The following is an 18,744-nucleotide window of genomic DNA, read 5'->3' as shown; positions in this document are numbered from 1 at the left end:
TACAAGCGGCCGAAATGGGTTTCCTCAGGAGGGTGGCTGGCGTCTCCCTTAGAGATAGGGTGAGAAGCTCAGTCACCTGTGAGGAGCTCGGAGTAGAGCCGCTGCTCCTTCGCGTCGAAAGGAGCCAGTTGAGGTGGTTCGGACATGGGCGCCTCCCTAGGGAGGTGTTCCAGGCCCGTTGGCTCCAGCTGGGAGGAGGCCTCGGGGAAGACCCAGGACTAGGTGGAGGGATTATATCTCCACCCTGGCCTGGGAACGCCTCGGGATCCCCCAGTCGGAGCTGGTTAATGTGGCTCGGGAAAAGGAAGTTTGGGGTCCCCTGCTGGAGCTGCTCCCCCCGCGACCCGACCCCGGATAAGCAGATGAAGATGGATGGATGGATGGATGGATGGATGGATGGATGGATGGATGGACTTCCCTTTAGTCGCTGAACTGATAAATAGGCCTACTATTGAAAACTGTTCTAGCTTTTCCAATGTTTTAGACACAGACCAAAATGATGTGAAATTGCATATTTCTTTTATTGAAAAAAAAAACACATTTTCTTGAGGAAAGACCCCCTAAACCCTCGCCAAATATGCACACCTAAGGTTTCCATAAAACTCTAGGAAAAACACTGGAGGTGATGTTATTTTTTTTTTTTTTGTTGACTGTAGTTTCATTGTCTGTGGTTATATTCCATATCATTTCATGTGTCTGTGTGATGTGTGACCCATAACCGTCCTCCAGTGTTTTGATGCAAACTCTACTATGGATTATCCTCGGGATGCATGACAGGCTGTCATCTCCGCTCCTCTCACAGCGCTCGCGGCCCGGGCCGAAAAGGAGCGAGCTGACGGGGGAGAAACATTTCACAGCGGACTGCTGATGTGGGGAGTTTTCATGTTGACATGGAGACCTTAGTTCTGAAAATGAGATCTATGCGCTGCAGAAAATAAAAGCTGATTTAAAAAAAAAAAGGAAATCACTTCCGAGGCCTTCGCTGAGATTTCCGATCCCACGCCGTCCCATCCTTTTAGTCCTGACAGCAAACGAGATGGACAGCACGAACCATGATCTGTCCAGTGTGCAGCACGCGGTCCAATCAAACGCGTTTTTGTTGACTTATAGCTTGCATGATCATCACCTGCAGTATAGTATTCCATCCCGTCACTTATATATCTCTAACGAGCAATATCGCTGCATACTAATGTTCATTAGGATTGCAATTTCACTGGGACATGTCCACTTCTTGCTTGTCACTTCTCTTCTTTCTTTGTTGTTGCGTTTTTTTTATTTATATATATATATATATATATATATATATTTAAATTCAGTTTTCAGGGAACACCAGTACAATTTCCTTGTGATACTTTTAGACAGCAGGTGCAATGACAATACAGCCTCCCATGTCTTATGTCTTATCACAGTTACGCAGTAAGAGAAATAGGAAGGAGGCTTTTCTCACAGCTTAGGTTTCCCCACGACGACAACGAGAACAAAAGTTGTATTGTACGTGCAGAGTCGGGTAAAATGAACCGTATCAAAGCCCTTGATCTGAAGTTTAAAAAGCTCTTGTTCTGCCTCCATAAATCCTCCACAGCAACAGCAGACCGTACGGTACTGTAGCTTTTGAATGCATTATACCAGCTGTACTATCTGACATTTGAGCCGCGGACTGCCTTTCGAAAGCAAAGACTCCAGGAAGGGGAGTACTAGGAAACAAGGGTCCAGCTCAGTTTCAGTATTATTAATTCCCTCCTCAACAGAACGTTGAGTGACAGAACGCTCCTATAGATTAAGGCTGCGTGCTGCACCCGATGTATAAATCTGTATGAAGGCAAGGCAAGGCAGCTGTATTTGTGTAGCAGATTTCAGCAACAAGGCAATTCAAAGTGCTTTACATGAAACAAACTGCTGCTCCTAAACTGGTAATGTGACGTGCATGTAAAGAACCTCGAGCTGAAAGTCAGCGTTTTGTCCTCATCGTCACACTTACACTGACCTACATATGGAGAGAAAAGGTTTGGGATGGATGCAGGTTGTGTAAAAGCTGATTTATGATTATAATATTCACCAGTAGGGGGGGCAGAACCTTTTCAGAGCTGCGACGCGCGTGTGTGTGTGTGTGTGTGTGTGTGTGTGTGTGTGTGAGTGTGTGTGTATGTGTGTGTATGTCTCTGTGTGATTGTCTTTGGGTGTTTTGTGTGTGTGTGTGTGTGTGTGTGTGTGTCTCCATCTCTCAGTGTGATTGTTTCTGTGTGTGCGTGTGTGTGTGTGCGTGTATTTGTGTGTGTGTCTCTGTGTGATTGTCTTTGGGTGTGTTTGTGTGTGTGTCTCTGTGTGATTGTCTTTGGGTTGTGTGTGTGTGTGTGTGTGTGTGTGTGTGTGTGTGTGTGTGTGTGTGTGTGTGTTTGTATGTGTGTGTCTGTCTCTCTGTGTGATTGTTTTTGTGTGTGTGTGTGTGTGTGTGTATGTGTGTGTGTGTCCGTCTCTCTGTGTGACTGTGTGTGTGTGTGTGTGTGTGGACAGCTCCTGGTGCTGAAACCTCAGCAGTCAGACCAGGCCGATGTCACCCAGAAACAGAAAGTGCCATATTTCACTATTACAACTGAAACTTTTCAAAACTCCATTCAAGACCTTACACACATGGGAAATCCCAGACAAACAGCCCTGGGAAGCCGACAAACGAACACACGTTCACACACAGAAACACAAGCCAAGTGTAGTTTCACCGACAACAAAACTGCTGCAAATGAACTACTGCCCAGTTTTTATAGTTTTTATGGTCCGAAATCAAGCATAAATATGAAGCGGAGAAGGAAGGAGCTTCAGTAAAACACCAAGATATCGCCAGGCATTAGTTAGCACTGCGGCCATTTGTCAACAAGTTTGGTGGTTTCTGGAAGGAGGCACTGAGGAGCCCTAACAAACCGAATAGTAAATGACTCTCTTTACTATTCGGTTCGGAGGAGGAGGAGGAAGAAGGGGAGATGGAAGACTGAAGATAAGCATGGGCCCGTCAATAATGGAGACTGTCTGAGGCAGAGGAGAGGAGGAGAAGGATGATGAGAAAAATAAAAGGGAAAGGCAGACAGGAGAGAAGAGGAGGTCTGGGTGGAAGCGAGGAGAGGGGAGGTAGAAGGAGAGGAGGTGGAGACGCCTAAGTGAGGAAGAAAGGTAGATAGAGATAGAGCCGGATGGAAGAGAGAGAGGAAGAATAAGTAAAGAAATAGGGGGAAGGTGGAGAAACTGTAAAGGAGGAGCAGGGGATTAGGGGGAGGCAAAGGGAGACGGAGGGGGAAGAGATTAGGGGGAGTAGAGAAAAGAGCAAAAAAGAAAAAAAAAAAAAAAAAAAAAAAAAAAAAAAAAAAAAAAAAAAAAAAAAAAAAAAAAAAAAAAAAAGGTCAATTAAGGAGAAGAGGAAGAGGAGAGAAGGGGGTGGATGAATTGAGAAGACCAGGAGGAGAGGTCAGGAGGAGAGGAAGAGGAGAGGAGGGGAAGATGGAGAAAAGAGCATGGGATGGATGGAGAAAGAGAAGAGGAAAGGAGAGGAGACAAAAGAGGAGAGAAGGATGGAGAAAAAGGGTGGGTATGAATGTAGTCAGGAGGACAGGTGAGGGGGCTTACCTGGTTGGTGGAGAGCGGTGCATTCTGGGAGATGAGCATCTGGACCAGGATGTGGAGCCCCGAGGTGAACAGGCCGGCCATGATGGCCCAGGTGAGCGGCAGCGGCAGCATGCTGTAGGTGGCGAACAGCGTGAACAGCACGTAGCCCACCCCGTCCCCGAGCAGCCCGTAGCCCAGGCCGGCCGCCAGGATCTGCGTCGCCATGGCCACCCACGTGACCACGCCGCTGTACTGCAGGTAGCTGTGCGACGTGGTGTCCTTCCGCACCACCACTAAGGCACATATGACCACCTCGACGCCCGTGAAGAAGCCCAGGAGCGTGCCCTTGATCGGGTCCATCGGGGACGAGGCCAGCGTCAGGTGCAGCACCAGCAGCGTGAGCTTCGTCACCACGTCCAGGATGTTCATCACCACCACGGATTTGCGCCTCTGGCCCAGGAAGTAGCGCTGGTAGAGCCGCTCCAGGTCGCGGGACTTGAAGGAGTTCCGTAGCGTGGGGAAGATGACGCCCCGGTATGTGTAGCCCCAGTTCAGGAAAAAGTCCGAGTTGCTCGGCGCGCAGTCGATCTGCAGGAAGCCCAGGTCGCTGCTCGCGCGCTCCGCCGGGAACACCTTGGTGCCGCCGTTGTTGTGCCGGTCTCCCACCGACGTCCGCCCCGCGGAATGCTTCCGCGCGCCCTCCTGGCTCGGGTCGTAGGGCTCGTCCTTCACCCCCGCCCCGCCTCCCCCCCCGCCCTGCTCGTGGATGAACCGCTGCTCTGTGATGTGCCGCACCGCGTTCTGCCACAGCAGGCGTTTGGGTCGCGCGCTGCCGCCGCCGCCGCGCCGCTACCGCTGCCGCTGCTGTTGTTGCTGCTGCTCGGCGTCTTGTTGATGGTGTACAGCTCCTCGCTCGCGCTGGAGCACCGGACCTCGGACAGCTCCATCACCGCTGCCGCTTGTTGCTGCTGCTGCTGCTGTTACTGGGTTCTTCTCCTCACGGTTGCGTCGGTTAATATTATCCCTCCCTTCCCGCAGTTCCCGGCTGTGGGAACGGTTAGCTCGAAGATTTCGGGGCGAGCGCAGCACGGCGTAAAGCGCGGTTGGAGGTCATCGTCACGCGAACGATTCCACTTAAGAAACAGCACGTAAATCCAGCTCGAGTGGAAACGCATCTCCCGGAATCAACCGCGTACCCGCACCATCATCATCACCATCACCGTGCACAGTGTCTCCGTGCTGAAAGGGCTGAATCACCGGGCGGCGTGTCCAAACGGCAGCTCGAGCCACCGTGCGCCGACCGTCCGCACCATCAGGGGTGCACGCGGCGCCACACGGGCAGCCGGAGATCAGTCAAAAACAAAGGCGGAGGTTCCGGGGTTCACGCGGTGTCAGGCAGCAGGAAAAAATATATATATATAAAATATATATAGGCTATGGAATCTATTTAAACTGTACGGCTCGCGCGTCGTTGGCACAGCTGGGTCCGTTTACTTTGCCGTACCTTTCTTATTTGCGCGTGCCGCTGTAGAGCAAAGAAAAACAAAAGCCCAAAATCACGTTAATTCCCGTTTTTACTGTAACGTTTAGGAAAAATGCCACAAAAAAGACAAAATCCGCTGACCGAAGAGGCCAAGGAAACGGTAACAAAGACTTAAAAATCCGTTCATATAATCCGTTTCCGTTTCTGCCAGGAGGAGATTCAAAATTGTCAAACTTGTTGTTGCACGAGAGGCTCTCGGACTGGTTCAGACAGAGTCGAGTGCGCGAGCTCCGCAGCACGGATCAACCCTCCTTCTCGTGCCTCTCCATCGACACGAGGGGCTCGCGCTTGGATTGAATGCAACACCTGGCTTGGTGGGAGGGGGGCGGTGCCAAGAAAAACACAACGGTCCTCCGTCACAATCCTACTCGGTTATCTCTGTAGAGAGGAGAGACCGCGCGGGGGATAAAAGCGGCTCGTGTGCATGGAAAGTGTCCCCAAAGAAACAATACCCCACTGTCCTGTCAGTCCCCGTGCTGCGCGCGAGGATGAGAACGGAGCCTCCTTGCTCCTCCGTGTCTCTCTCTCTCTCTCTCTCTCTCTCTCTTTCTCTCTCCCGGTTTTTCTTGTCTCTCCCTCTTCTTCTTCTTTGTCCCCTCCTCCTTGGTGTTTAAAAAGGGCGTGCAGCAGCAGCCGCCGCGTGGAGTAGATGTGCAGGGAGCACGAGGCTGGTCAGCGAGCGAGTCAGCTGGGCTCCGGGTTGACGTCACGGTCACCTCTGTTTGTGTGCTTCACCCCTCTCTCTCTCTCTCCTCGTCTTAACTGTCTTTCCTCATCCCACCCTTTATCCCTTAATCCCCAATTCTACCATTTCGTTCCTCCCTGTTTGTTTCTTACTATCCCTTCCTTGCTTCTCCACCTCCCTTCTTCCATCCCTCTGTCTGTCTCCAAATAGTTCTCCCTTTCTTCAGATTCTTTGCCTTCTTCTAGTCCTGTCCTCTATTTCCCATCGTCGTCTTGTCTTTCCTGCCCTTTTTGTTCAATTCCAACAAGACTCAAATTGAATTTAGCACGTTTCTAGAGAAGCGTACCGACTTGGTCTATGTTAGGCCTCTTAGGGCGTGCTCACGCTCGGCCCAATTGCTTTGAACCATGTGCCCGAGCACGATTGTCCCCCCCTCCCCCTCCCCCACGCTGACCTGCCCCTCACACTGCAATCAGGGCCAGAGCACGCTTACATCATTATATTGCGGGACTCGCCGACTACAATTCCCGTTCATCTACATTAACAGGGGTGTCAAACTCAAGGGCCACACTAGAAGCAGCGTATGAAAAAGCGTATGAAAAAAAACCATAACCAAAAGAGTCATACACTGTCATTGTGTTTCTTGTTGGGATTTTAACCCCGTGAATGCTGAATAATGTGTACTGGCCACTCCAGCGCTCCTATCAGAAAACATGAGTCACCATGTGGAGTTCAACTTTTTACTACATGGTAAGACTGTGTATTACATTATACGTTATGGACCTATTTCACAGCAGACATTTTGACTTGTCATAGTAGGAATAGCACAGCTGAAATTGATAACCTTAACGATGGCTCAATTCCATCAAGTGTCCCAGTAAGATATTTCAGTGAGTCAGCATGCACAATACCAGGGCCTCTGTCACTACCCGATGTGAGTCGCGCATTCTCAGATTTAAACGGTTTACGGCATAACGTGTCTTACTGAAATTTGTGAAATCCATAAAATAATAAATGTTTCTCTTTACATACAATAACAGAAGATGGAAACCATTTCAAAAACATTTTAGCTATCTATGATTGTTTGATTGCTAACGTTAGCTCAAAACGCCGTTCAAGTGACAGCCTTTGTTGTGTTTTTGATTGCTAACTTGTAGCTAGCAGTCATTTCAAAAACGTTTTAGCTATCGATGATTGTCTGATTGCTAACGTTAGCTCAAAACGTCGTTCAAGTGACAGCCTTTGTTGTGTTTGATTGGTAACTTGTAGCTAGCAGTCATTTCAAAAACGTTTTAGCTATCTATGATTGTTAGATTGCTAACGTTAGCTCAAAACGCCGTTCAAGTGACAGCCTTTGTTGTGTTTGATGGGTAACTTGTAGCTAGCAGTCATTTCAAGAACGTTTTAGCTATGATTGTTTGATTGCTAACGTTAGCTCAAAGACTGTGCGTTAGCTCAAAAAGCCGTTAGCATCTTGGAGGCTACTTGTCGCAAAGTGACGCAGGCGCAACTCACATCTGCACTCGCCTCACATCGGGCAGTGACACCTGTGGAAGTGGAATGCAGCCATCATTAATGGTTTTGAACACACCTGTGCTTTTCCTGCTATGACATGTCAACATGTCTGCCGTGAAAAAGGTCTATTGGTTTTCAGGGCACTGTGGCTTTGGATGCTGCACTATTTCTTATATTTAATGTTTGATTGGATTGGATTTTAAGGCCTATTATTTTACATTGTGTTGATGTTTGTTATCTTTAATTTGCGGTCTGTTCTGCTGCTCAATTAAATCACCCTGGGTAAGAGCATCTTACTTACTGACTAAATAATATTCTCGGCGATATAACCTGATCACGAATCTAATCTAAGGCCCTCACATGTTTAATCACAAACAGTAAACTTCAAATTAATCGGGAAAAAGAAGAGCTCCCCAGAGATGTTTTTACAATCACCCTCCGCAGATCTCTACTTACTGTCTTGCCTGGAGGACTCTGGTTAAAGCGAGATTAATTCCGATTTTAATTCAGAATGTCATCAAAACGCCCAAAATGTAGACAGAATATTGAATGGAAATGTGCACACGGTAGAAGCTACATCCTCCCCCGCAGCGTGCAAGTCTTGTCCTACTTTCCCCTTATCCGAGAGAAGCAGGGCCGCGGATTAGATCGGGTAAAATCGTTCCCTCCTAAACCTTAAGGAGCTGCGAGAGGTCCCTACGAGGAGAAGCAACCCCCCCCCACACACACACTTTGACTCACACGGCTTCAGGGCGAGAGGAAAGTTGCCTCATTGCTATTCGGTCTATTTTTACCTCCTTGTCGTCTGCTGTGTCTCCACTGTAGCTTGTTTCTGCTGATTCCCAGGAACAGAGAATTACTGAAATCCTTCGCCAAAACTGAACGCTATCAAGCACCGGTAAGAGCGGGCTATAGTTCAACGTGCCCTTTATTTTATTTGTCCTTATACTGTATGTAGGCTAATGGAATGAAAATCAAATTGTAAATCTGCAGTTCCCACATCGCTGGACCTTCAGAAGGAAAGCTGCTCCAGAAAGTTGCAGCGTACAAATGAAGTTGCACGTCAGAGAATCTCGGTAAAAACCGAACACGAACTCCACTCCACTTTTAGGATGTTTGCGCTCTTATACAGCAGCAGTCAATGTGGTTTACATAATAAGAAATAAGTGGAATAATTATGAATTGAACTACATTACTTTTCGTGTACGAATGGTTCATGGAAACGCCTGCCATCTAGGGCTGGGCGATAGGGAGAAAATCAGATATCACGATATTCTTGACCAAATACCTTGATATCGATATTGCGACGATATTCTAGGGTTGACAAGTGGTGCTTTCACAAAATATCTTCACACTTAGATTTTTGATGAATAATCATCAGTAATGTGGATATAATGTCTAAGTGGGGAAAAGGCAAATAATAGAACGGCTAGAACAGTCTGGTAAGTTCAGAAATCACTTTACTGTAATGCAGCCTTTAAAACTAGGAAAAGACAACACTGTCATATCACGATATTACGATATCCAAAATCTAAGATGATATCTAGTCTCATATCATGATATCGATATAATACCAATATATTGCCCAGCCCTACTGCCATCTCTGTGTCTCTTTCTGCGTGGGGTAGCAATCACAGTCTGGCACCGGAAACATACGTTCATCACCGACCTCTTTGGTGGGATCCACAAATCCATTTGTTGTTCATACACTGTTCATATTACATAGCCATATTTATTCTGCTCTTATAAGTTAACTGCTAATACATTGCACATATTTATATTTAATTTATATTACTCTTAAACCACCTTCTGTTAACCAACTGTATACTACTGTCTACACTGCACTATACTTATTGTCCTGTCTATCCTTGAATATCACATTGCACTTTTCTGCTCTTTTTGCACTTCTGGTTGGACGCAAACTGCATTTCGTTGTCTTTGTACTTGTACTCTGCACAATGACAATAAAGTTGAATCTAAATCTACATCTAAGTTGAAGGTTAAACACCTTTTGGTTACGTATATCATGCCTGTGTGCGCATTTCATCTTCACGTTTCATGGTCACTACATCAAAGAGAGTCATGTCGCCTGTCGCATGTCGCCTCCTTTAACAACTATTTTTACATTTCAAAGGTTTTAAGTTATAAATAGTGTGATATACTGATATACATCCATTTAGAGTGAATCCCTTCATTTACTTTTCCCGCATCACATTAAAGGCTGCATACATTATGTGGAGTTTATCAGTCTGTGGGGCCTCCCAGCGATCAAAATGTCGCAGTATTCTCAGAAATTAAGCTGTTTGCCTTTTTCGTCTGGACCTGCTCATTTCAGGGTGTCAGCCCCCTGACAGCTCTGCAGGGTCGCGCCTGACAGCTCATCAATTCCACGGTGGCGTAATTTGCGGTTTCAGTGACAAGATGACAGGAAATGAGGGACGGCTCGCCCTCCGTTCCTATGTACAGAGCTTAACGACGGCGAGCGTGCCCAGCGAGGACGAGTGTGTCCTTTCCCTGTCGCCTGACAGTGTCAGGGCTGCAGTCCGTGCACGGGCCGTGTCCCGCGGCTAGCTGCAGCGCCAAAATAGGTCTTACCTTGAATAATGGAGGGAGACATGGGAAGGTTTTTAACTCTGCAGGAGCCTTTATTCTCATCATTTGTCCCGCTGGAGGTTACAATCTGCCTGGAACATGTTGTCGCTTCTACTTTACTTTCTTTTCTTTTTGTGCTTTGTCTGCTTTGAGGTTTTCATACCCCCACATCATCACATACCGTTCACCATACCCCCACATCATCACATACCCTTCACCATACCCCCACATCATCACATACCCTTCACCATACCCCCACATCATCACATACCCTTCACCATACCCCCACATCATCACATACCCTTCACCATACCCCCACATCATCACATACCCTTCACCATACCCCCACATCATCACATACCCTTCACCATACCCCACATCATCACATACCCTTCACCATAACCCCACATCATCACATACCCTTCACCATACCCCCATCAATCACAAACTATTCCCACCCCCACTCCCCCCCCCCCCACCCCCCCTCCTTTTTTTTGAAGGGTATGTGATGATGTGGGGGCTATTTCAATTCCAAATGCCAAGGGAACTTTATCAGCATGCATAGTATCCTGGATCCATGAAATAACTGGCCTTTAAAAAAAAAATCTGCCTGCCTCTATGGGAATTTAACATAGGGGTGGACTGACTTAATACTTTGTTTATTTCACAGAAAAAACAAAAAAGAAAATTGGTGTCCTCAAAGGGTGGATTTTTTCTCATTTTTGTAATTAAGGGATTAAGATCAGTTTCCAAAAGATGATTTTTTTATTCCTCTATTTAGTCAACTTTAGCATGGGTTCATAAATGTATGAGTGCCACTGTAAGTATATTATTAATGTTTTTAATTGAAGAAAGAAGAGAAGAATAAAAAATGGGAAACAAGAAGGAAAGTCTTTCACAGTTTGGTTAAATTCTCTAAATGTCTAGTTTTTTTTTTTTTTTTACAGAGTTTTTTTTACTGATAAGTTTCCTGATATTTGAAATTTGAAAATGTGAATCTTCAAAGTAATCCATATTTCCCTCTGAAAGAAAGAGCAATGTCCTGGTAGAAAAGTATTCTATGAAGCACACAACTACTCTAGAATCTGCGCACTGTCAAACGTATACAGCGTTAAGGAAACCTAATGTTTAAAAGGAAAGGTTTTGTGTCCAAAACGCCTTTAAAATCTGTGTGCGCTGTTGTGGGAAAGTGATATTACCGGACGGCTCAGTGCGAGCCTAAAGCAGCAGAGAGAGACAGACGGTAGAGATGATGATGTCATCCGGAGCAGCTCCACAGACGGTGAATAATGAACAACGGGAGTGTGCCTATGTTCCCACAGCCCTATGTTCCCACATTAAAAAAAAAAAAAAAAAGATCACTGAAAATTAGGCCCTATGTTCCCACATTACCTTTTTCATAAATTTGTATCAGATTATCTCCCCCTTTCTCCCAATCTGGTAGTCAATTAAACCCAACCTATTATCCAGTAGCAATGGACTACAGATGGAATGTAACCATTGGGACCATTGGGCTGTGGGACCATAGGGATGTGGGAACATAGGGCTGTGGGACCATAGGGATGTGGGAACATAGGGCTGTGGGACCATAGGGATGTGGGAACATAGGGCTGTGGGACCATAGGGATGTGGGAACATAGGGATGTGGGAACATAGGGCTGACCCCATGAACAACTACTCTGAGATCATCCATACAACATTAAATTAAGCTATCCGTTCTCACATTATAGTAACGTGAGCTATTTAAACTAGCCAGATACATGGTTAAACCTCATTGGCTCTTACCGGTGTATCGCCGTGTGTACTTCGTCCACAGCAATCCCACCAATCGGTTCAGACGGCAGCCGCCATGCTGCGAAGGTCATTTACCACTTCATTTGTCACACCGCTTCAGCTACATACTGTACGTGTCATACTTCAACACTTGCAATTTCCTTCCCACATAATGATTGATTCCACATTACTTATTTGTCTTTGTTCAAACGGTGTTGTTGTTTGCATAGCATGAGTAATGACCTCATTAATTCCTCTGTCAGGCTGGTTTTTGGTCCATCCCCCCCCTCTCCCCCCCCAACTGAAGACAAGGTCTCAGAGGGCTTTCTCAAGCACAAGTTGTAAATCTGAGTCTTAATGGAGAGTGGAAATATGTCTCTTGATTATATTATATTTTATATTATATTAAAGTGGTTATATGCAAGTGGACGTGAAACTGTTTGTCTCCTACCACAGTCCAAGTAAGATTCTTTTAAACAGGATTTTTTTCAACAAATCATCCAACAATTTGGGTTGTTTATTCCAACCTGGTCGCACAGAATTCCGTGAAATGAACACGGCCCCTTAACTCAAAATCTGTGGCAGTTTCACGGAATCGCAAAACATCACGTGATGGTCCCATGGAAGAATTCCGTTAAATAAACACGGCCGCTTAAGTTAAGGAAAAGGTCGTTGGTGGGCTTACGGTTCTGTGACACGCGGGAAGAACGGGACGGTTGGGTTCAGGAAAAGAAGAAAGCGACTTTAGGAAACGTGACACGCGGGACACGATCTCCGGTCTCCTGGGTGAAAGTCCTGTGTTTGACCCATCCACCCCCCCCAACCAACCAACCTCCTTACGCGGAATTTCGGCCTTACATACTACTCACTACCGTAGTCGCTCCTAATGCTACGTCATCTTCTCATTGACTTTACATTGCCATTGTTTTCTGTGGTGGCCACACAGATTTTCACACATTCACCATCACCTTGAATGAGCTGTCAACAGTTCGTGATCATTTCACGGAATTCTGTTAGACCAGGCCTTTAAACTCTAAACATATGTATATAGTTTAAAGTATAGCGGCACCCTCTAGTGGTGTAGTATTTATGATGGGATATATATGCATGTATATATACATATATATGCATCGTTATTGCTGCTTGAACAAACAACTTAAGGTGGCGTTTTTCAGGGGAGGACAGTCTCCTACTTTTTCTAACCTTTTTCTTATATGAATGTCTAAACCCTTTTGTCTATTTCACATTTGCTCCTCTCACTATTTTGAATTGGGAAACATTGTGATGTCATGTTGATTACTACCATGCACCAATGAGGATTAAGCAACAATCTGATGACAGTTGGTCAGTTGTTTTGGTGTCAGTTAAATCTGATCAAACCACACCCTCACAGCTGAGGTTTTTCTTAAAAGATGACAATAATATTTAATATACTGAAATACTAAAGATTTTAAGCTTTCAATGGCTTCAACCAAATCTTAACCATAGCGGTTACGCGGTGGCAGATCAGAAATTGATTTTTAAAGGCAATAAGAAACCAAATTTTTTATAATTTTGGTATGAGGACTTGTTTGGCACAACCACATTGATAATGTAACTTTGACAAAAGGTAACAGCAATAAATTCTTCTCTGTGATTTATCAGCTATCTTAAGCAACTTGCAAGTTGACTTTTAGACTCAAATGAACATTTGCTGTTCCCTATATGTTAATTCTGACTGCTTTTATGGAGCTTTTCTGTGATTAAAGGGATTTGGAAATCAGTTTTTTTCAAACGTCTCCAGCTCATTCACTCTAATTCAACTCCAACAAGAGCAAACTGTGATTATACTGGCCCACTGCCAGGTCTTAATGCACCACTGAAGGAGCGAGTAGGTGGAAAAAGAGTCACCCTTCTCTAGTTGTATAAAGGTTAATAATTACACCGGTAAATGCTTCTCTCTGCACTGAGTCAATGCTCTGGATCCACCAAGGTTACACACTGAGGCTCTGCAACAAAACAGACTTTTATTGAGGCAAATAATCCAGTGTGTGGAAACTGCAGGCAGACTCTCTTCATTCCCCAGAGGACTACCGCTCATCAGTGAAGTTCTGTGTGATTTTGCTTCTGTGCAGCGTTGGCTTTGAATCTGGGTCGAACATGAATTAAGTGTAACCTCTATTTTCCACCGGGTGTGTTTGTGTTGCGTTCCGGAGGCGCCGAGACCACCGCGAGCAATCGCAGCCATTTAAGTCAATGCTTGATATTCCACCAGTCGCGCCACGACGTGTCCCTGAAGCGGGCGTGAAGCGGCCAGGTCTGTTGGTATACGTGCAGTTTAGTGTCCCAAATTATTTTCCAAAAACTGAGCGTCCCAAATGATGAGGTTCTTATTTGAGACAGGTTAGTTTATTATTTTCCAAAAACTGAGGGTCCCAAAGCTCCCATAGAGCTACCTGCGGGATTATGACTGAACACCTCTAAGTCAGAATCCCTCCCAGATGTAGCGATACCCATGTGCCTAAGTGCTTCGGTTGGTCGGGAGTAGGGCCCGGGTGAGCAGAGCCTTTCGTGACTGGGTTGGGGTGCGGCCGGAAAAGCGCCCTAGTGTTTATATAACGAGTTTTGATGGGTGGGGGTTAGGTAAGTAGGCCTATCATGATTTCTTTAGGCTACTGCAGAGGCTGGAGACCCATCGACAGAACTTGAGCCCCCTCCTCTTTCACTGAAGTCACCGGTGTAGAAGTATTTTGGATTTCCAGTGAGTAAATGTTGACAACGTTCGCGTTGTCGACAAAAAGCCACAGTTTGCAAGCTCTGCTATGTGCGTGTACCATATTCTGTGAGTTTACCATTGGACATTTAGCCTAGAAGCTAGCGGATATTCCTTCTGCTTATAGCTTTATCCCAACAAAACGGTTGAATTTCAGCCTGCATGCACGTTTTGTAGCCTAAACAGAGCACCTTATATTGGTTATATTCAGAGGTGTATAGTCCAGGTGCCAGAAAGTAAAAATCCTGCCTAGAACAGGTGTTTTCACTAACGAGCTCATCTACCTGGTAGAGGAGCTGGTTTAGTGATGGTTGGGACAGCTGCTGGACAGGATGTCTACTTTCTGGCACCTGGACTATACACCTCTGGTTATATTAGAGAGAGCAACAAGTGTTAATAAATGTTTTAAATTTGACAATGTAGTGTGGCGCATTGCAAACAAAGGTCAGATATATTGCATAAAAGTCTAGTCTAAAAATAAATAATGTAAAAATCGAGGATTGAATTGAATCGTGACCTCAGAATTGAAAATGTAATCGAATCGAGGATTTGGAGACTCGTGACACCCCTAATATATACGTATAGGTCTTCTTTACAACACCATAGACGAGAGATTCATCTTGGAATTTGATAAACATAATACGACATCACAGGTCCTTTTATTTTTTTTATGGACAACACCAGAAACGAGAAGGCATGGAGTTTACCTGCAGGGGAGCTTGGAGTGGAATAGATAATAGCTTAATAAACCTGTGATTGTTCTGTAAAGCACTTGTAGAGACAATAAAATCTGTGAGTCGAGCAGCAAGACGCTCCGCTTCTGAGACGCTCCCGGTGTGGTACTGCGCGTGGCGGAAGATGGAACAAAACCGGAACGCTGCACAGACGTGCCCAGTGGAAAATCGGAGTAAGACCTCATTTTTATCCTGACAGGGAGGGGGGGAATCCTTCAGATTAAGAACACAGAAACTCACTGAGGATGTGAAGAGGACAAACCTCAGCTCATTGGATCAGACAGAGAATCAAAAGATTGATGCATTGCAAGGAAACTGAATTGAATTCCAGTTTGATAAGATAAGATAAGATATACTTTATTGTCCATGAAGGGGAATTTGTTTTGGACTCTGTCAATTCAATTCAATTCAATTAAATTTTATTTATAGTATCAAATCATAACAGAGTTATGTCGAGACACTTTACAGATAGAGTAGGTCTAGACCACACTCTATGAATTCCAAAACCCCAACAATTACAGTAATTCCCTCAAGAGCAAGCATTAGCAGTGGCTATTGCGACAGTGGCAAGGAAAAACTCCCTTTTAGGAAGAAACCTCGGCAGACCCAGACTCTTGGTAGGCGGTGTCTGACGGGGCCGGTTGGGGGTGTGATGAACAGTGGCAATAACAGTCACATTAAGGATAATGGAACAGTGACTTCAAAGGTCATCGTGGAAGTTCATGTCATAGCAGGGCACATCGTGTCATACTGAGTAGTGCAGTCTCCAATACCGGATCCTGACTACTCTGTGCGTATGAACATCACAGCAGGGTGTTGCGGGATGTAACGTGGCACTGCAGAGCATGGGTGGGTGTGGCGGACGCAGCAGGACGCGGGCGGGAATTGCAGGGAAAGAAGAAACATAAGGACTCCGGGGAGTAAACTCCCCAGAGCTAGGTTAGTAACAAGCATTTCTGGGACAGGATTCATACAAAAGGAAACAAGTAAAAACAGAGTTGAGAGAGCAGCTCAGTGTGTCATAGGAAGGAAGGGACTTCCCCGGCAGTCTAGCATTTTAACAGCATGACTAAGAGAGACAGGTTAGCTTAGAGAGAGGTGCCGGATCGGCCTTGAACTCTCCCCTGCCAGATCGGGCTGTGCTGGCCCGCCTCCCTCTACTCTCGCTATATTAATGATTATATGATAAATAAAACTGATGACTACGAAGAGGAGCAGATGGGCCGGTTAGGCGGACACTGCAACTCCTCACTCCTTAACTATAAGCTTTATCAAAGAGGAGGGTTTTCAGTTTACTCTTAAATGTGGTGACGGTGTCTGCCCCTCAAACCCAAATTGGGAGCTGGTTCCACAGGAGTGGAGCCTGATAGCTGAAGGCTCTGGCTCCCAGTCTATTTTTAGATACTCTAGGAACCACAAGTAGCTCTGCATTCTGGGTAGTGCTCTACTGGGACAATAAGGTACTAAGAGTTCTTCTAGGTATGATGGTGCTTGACCACTTAGAGCTTTGTAGGTCAGGAGGAGGATTTTAAATTTGATCCTAGATTTCACAGGAAGCCAGTGCAGAGAAGCTAATGCAGGAGAAATATGATCTCTTCTCTTAGTTCTCGTCAGAACACGCGCTGCAGCATTCTGGATCAGCAGGAGAGTCTTAAGGGACTTATTTGAGCAACCTGATAGTAAGGAATTGCAGTAGTCTAGCCTAGAAGTAACGAATGCATGGACTAGTTTTTCAGCATCGTTTTGAGACAGTATATTCCTAATTTTGGCAATGTTACGAAGATGGAAAAAGGCTGTTCTAGAGGTTTGTTTTAAGTGGGCATTGAAGGATATATCCTGATCAAAAGTAACTCCTAAATTTCTGACAGTAGTGTTGGAGGCCAGGGCAATACCATCCAGAGTAACTATGTCTTTAGACAGTGAAGTTCGGAGGTGCTTTGGTCCCATCACAATAACTTCAGTTTTGTTTGAGTTTAACATCAGGAAATTGTAGGTCATCAAGGATTTTATATCTTTAATACACGCTTGAAGTTTAGCTAACTGACCACTTTCGTCTGGCTTAATTGACAGATATAATTGGGTGTCGTCTGCGTAACAGTGAAAGTTAATTGAGTGTTTCCTAATAATATTGCCTAGAGGAAGCATATATAAGGAAAATAGAATTGGTCCAAGCACTAAGCCTTGAGGAACACCATGGCTAACTTTAGCGTACTTGGAGGGTTTATCGTTAATGTTAACAAATTGGGATCGCTCAGAGAAATAGGACTTAAACCAGCTTAGTGCGATTCCTTTAATGCCAACTAAGTGTTCCAGTCTCTGTAACAGGATGGTGTGGTCAATAGTGTCGAGTATTGAGACAAGTCCTTTGTCAGCAGCAGTTAGAAAGTCGTTAGTAATTTTCACCAGTGCCGTCTCTGTGCTATGATGCATTCTAAATCCTGACTGAAAGTCTTCAAATAGATTGTTCTCATGTAGAAAGTCACATAATTGGTTAGCGACTACCTTCTCAAGGATTTTGGAGAGAAAGGGAAGGTTGGATATAGGTCTATAGTTGGCTAAGACTTCAGGATCGAGGGTAGGCTTTTTCAGAATAGGTTTTATCACAGCTATTTTAAAGGACTGCGGTACATGACCTGTTAATAAAGACAAATTTTCGTGTTTAGTATTGTGGTATTGACCACAGGTAGTGCTTCTTTAAGTAGACTCGTTGGAATAGGGTCTAAGAGACAGGTAGTTGGCTTGGCTGAAGAGACCTTTAACATTAATTGTTGAAGGTCTATAGGATAAAAGCAGCTTAAGTATGTATCAGGTCTCTCCTGCGCCCAATGGTAAGCTGTTAGAAGTTGAGGGCGAAAGGTGATGAGTTTTATCTCTAATTGTTATAATTTTATCATTAAAGAAGGTCATGGCTACAGTGCTGAAAAGAAACCTTGGGTTGTTCTTATTTTCTTCTATTAGTGTTGAGTAATAGTCTGATCTGGCAATTCTGAGGGCCTTCCTATAGGTTTTCAGACTATCTTGCCAATCTACACGAGATTCTTCCAGTTTAGTGGAACACCATTTACTTTCAAGTTTTCGTGAGATTTGTTTTAATTTGCGAGTTTGGGAGTTATACCAAGGTGCTAATTTCCTTTGCTTCATCGTCTTCTTTTTGAGAGGAGCGACCAAGTCCAAAGTTGTCCGTAGGTAGGCTGTAGCAGCGGCTACGAAATTATCAAGTTGGGAGGGACTAAAATTAACATAAAGGTTCTCTGTTATATTAAGGCACGACATTGAGTTAAGTGCTGTTGGAATATCTTCCTTAAATTTAGTTATAGCACTGTCAGATAGGCATCTAGTGTAGAAACTTTTATTTAATTTCTTATGGTCTGGTAATAGGAATTCAAAAGTTATTAAAAAATGATCTGATAATAAAGGATTCTGCGGAAATACTATTTTCTATAATACTATAATACATTCCACAGCTTTACAAAGACAACACTAAATACAGAAAATAAGAATCTCTCAATACATACTCTCATGCAACACAAAACATGCTTTCATATACATTAGACAGGTACCT

The 18,744-nt window shown here is 44.9% G+C and overlaps 1 protein-coding gene across 1 annotated transcript in view; it reads right to left on the bottom strand.

The window, feature by feature from the left end:
- Nucleotides 1–5,449, bottom strand: part of adcy8 (adenylate cyclase 8 (brain)) — a 137,400-nt gene extending 131,951 nt beyond the window's left edge. The window contains 2 exon segments of the mRNA XM_039816414.1: nucleotides 3,610–4,434; nucleotides 4,437–5,449. Coding sequence (XP_039672348.1) covers nucleotides 3,610–4,434; nucleotides 4,437–4,535 — 924 coding nt within the window. The 5' untranslated portion in view covers nucleotides 4,536–5,449.
- Nucleotides 5,450–18,744: the final 13,295 nt, after the last annotated feature.

Source organism: Perca fluviatilis, chromosome 11, assembly GCF_010015445.1.
Source record: "Perca fluviatilis chromosome 11, GENO_Pfluv_1.0, whole genome shotgun sequence".
Taxonomy (NCBI): domain Eukaryota; kingdom Metazoa; phylum Chordata; class Actinopteri; order Perciformes; family Percidae; genus Perca; species Perca fluviatilis.
This window is presented reverse-complemented; position numbering and strand designations above follow the sequence as displayed.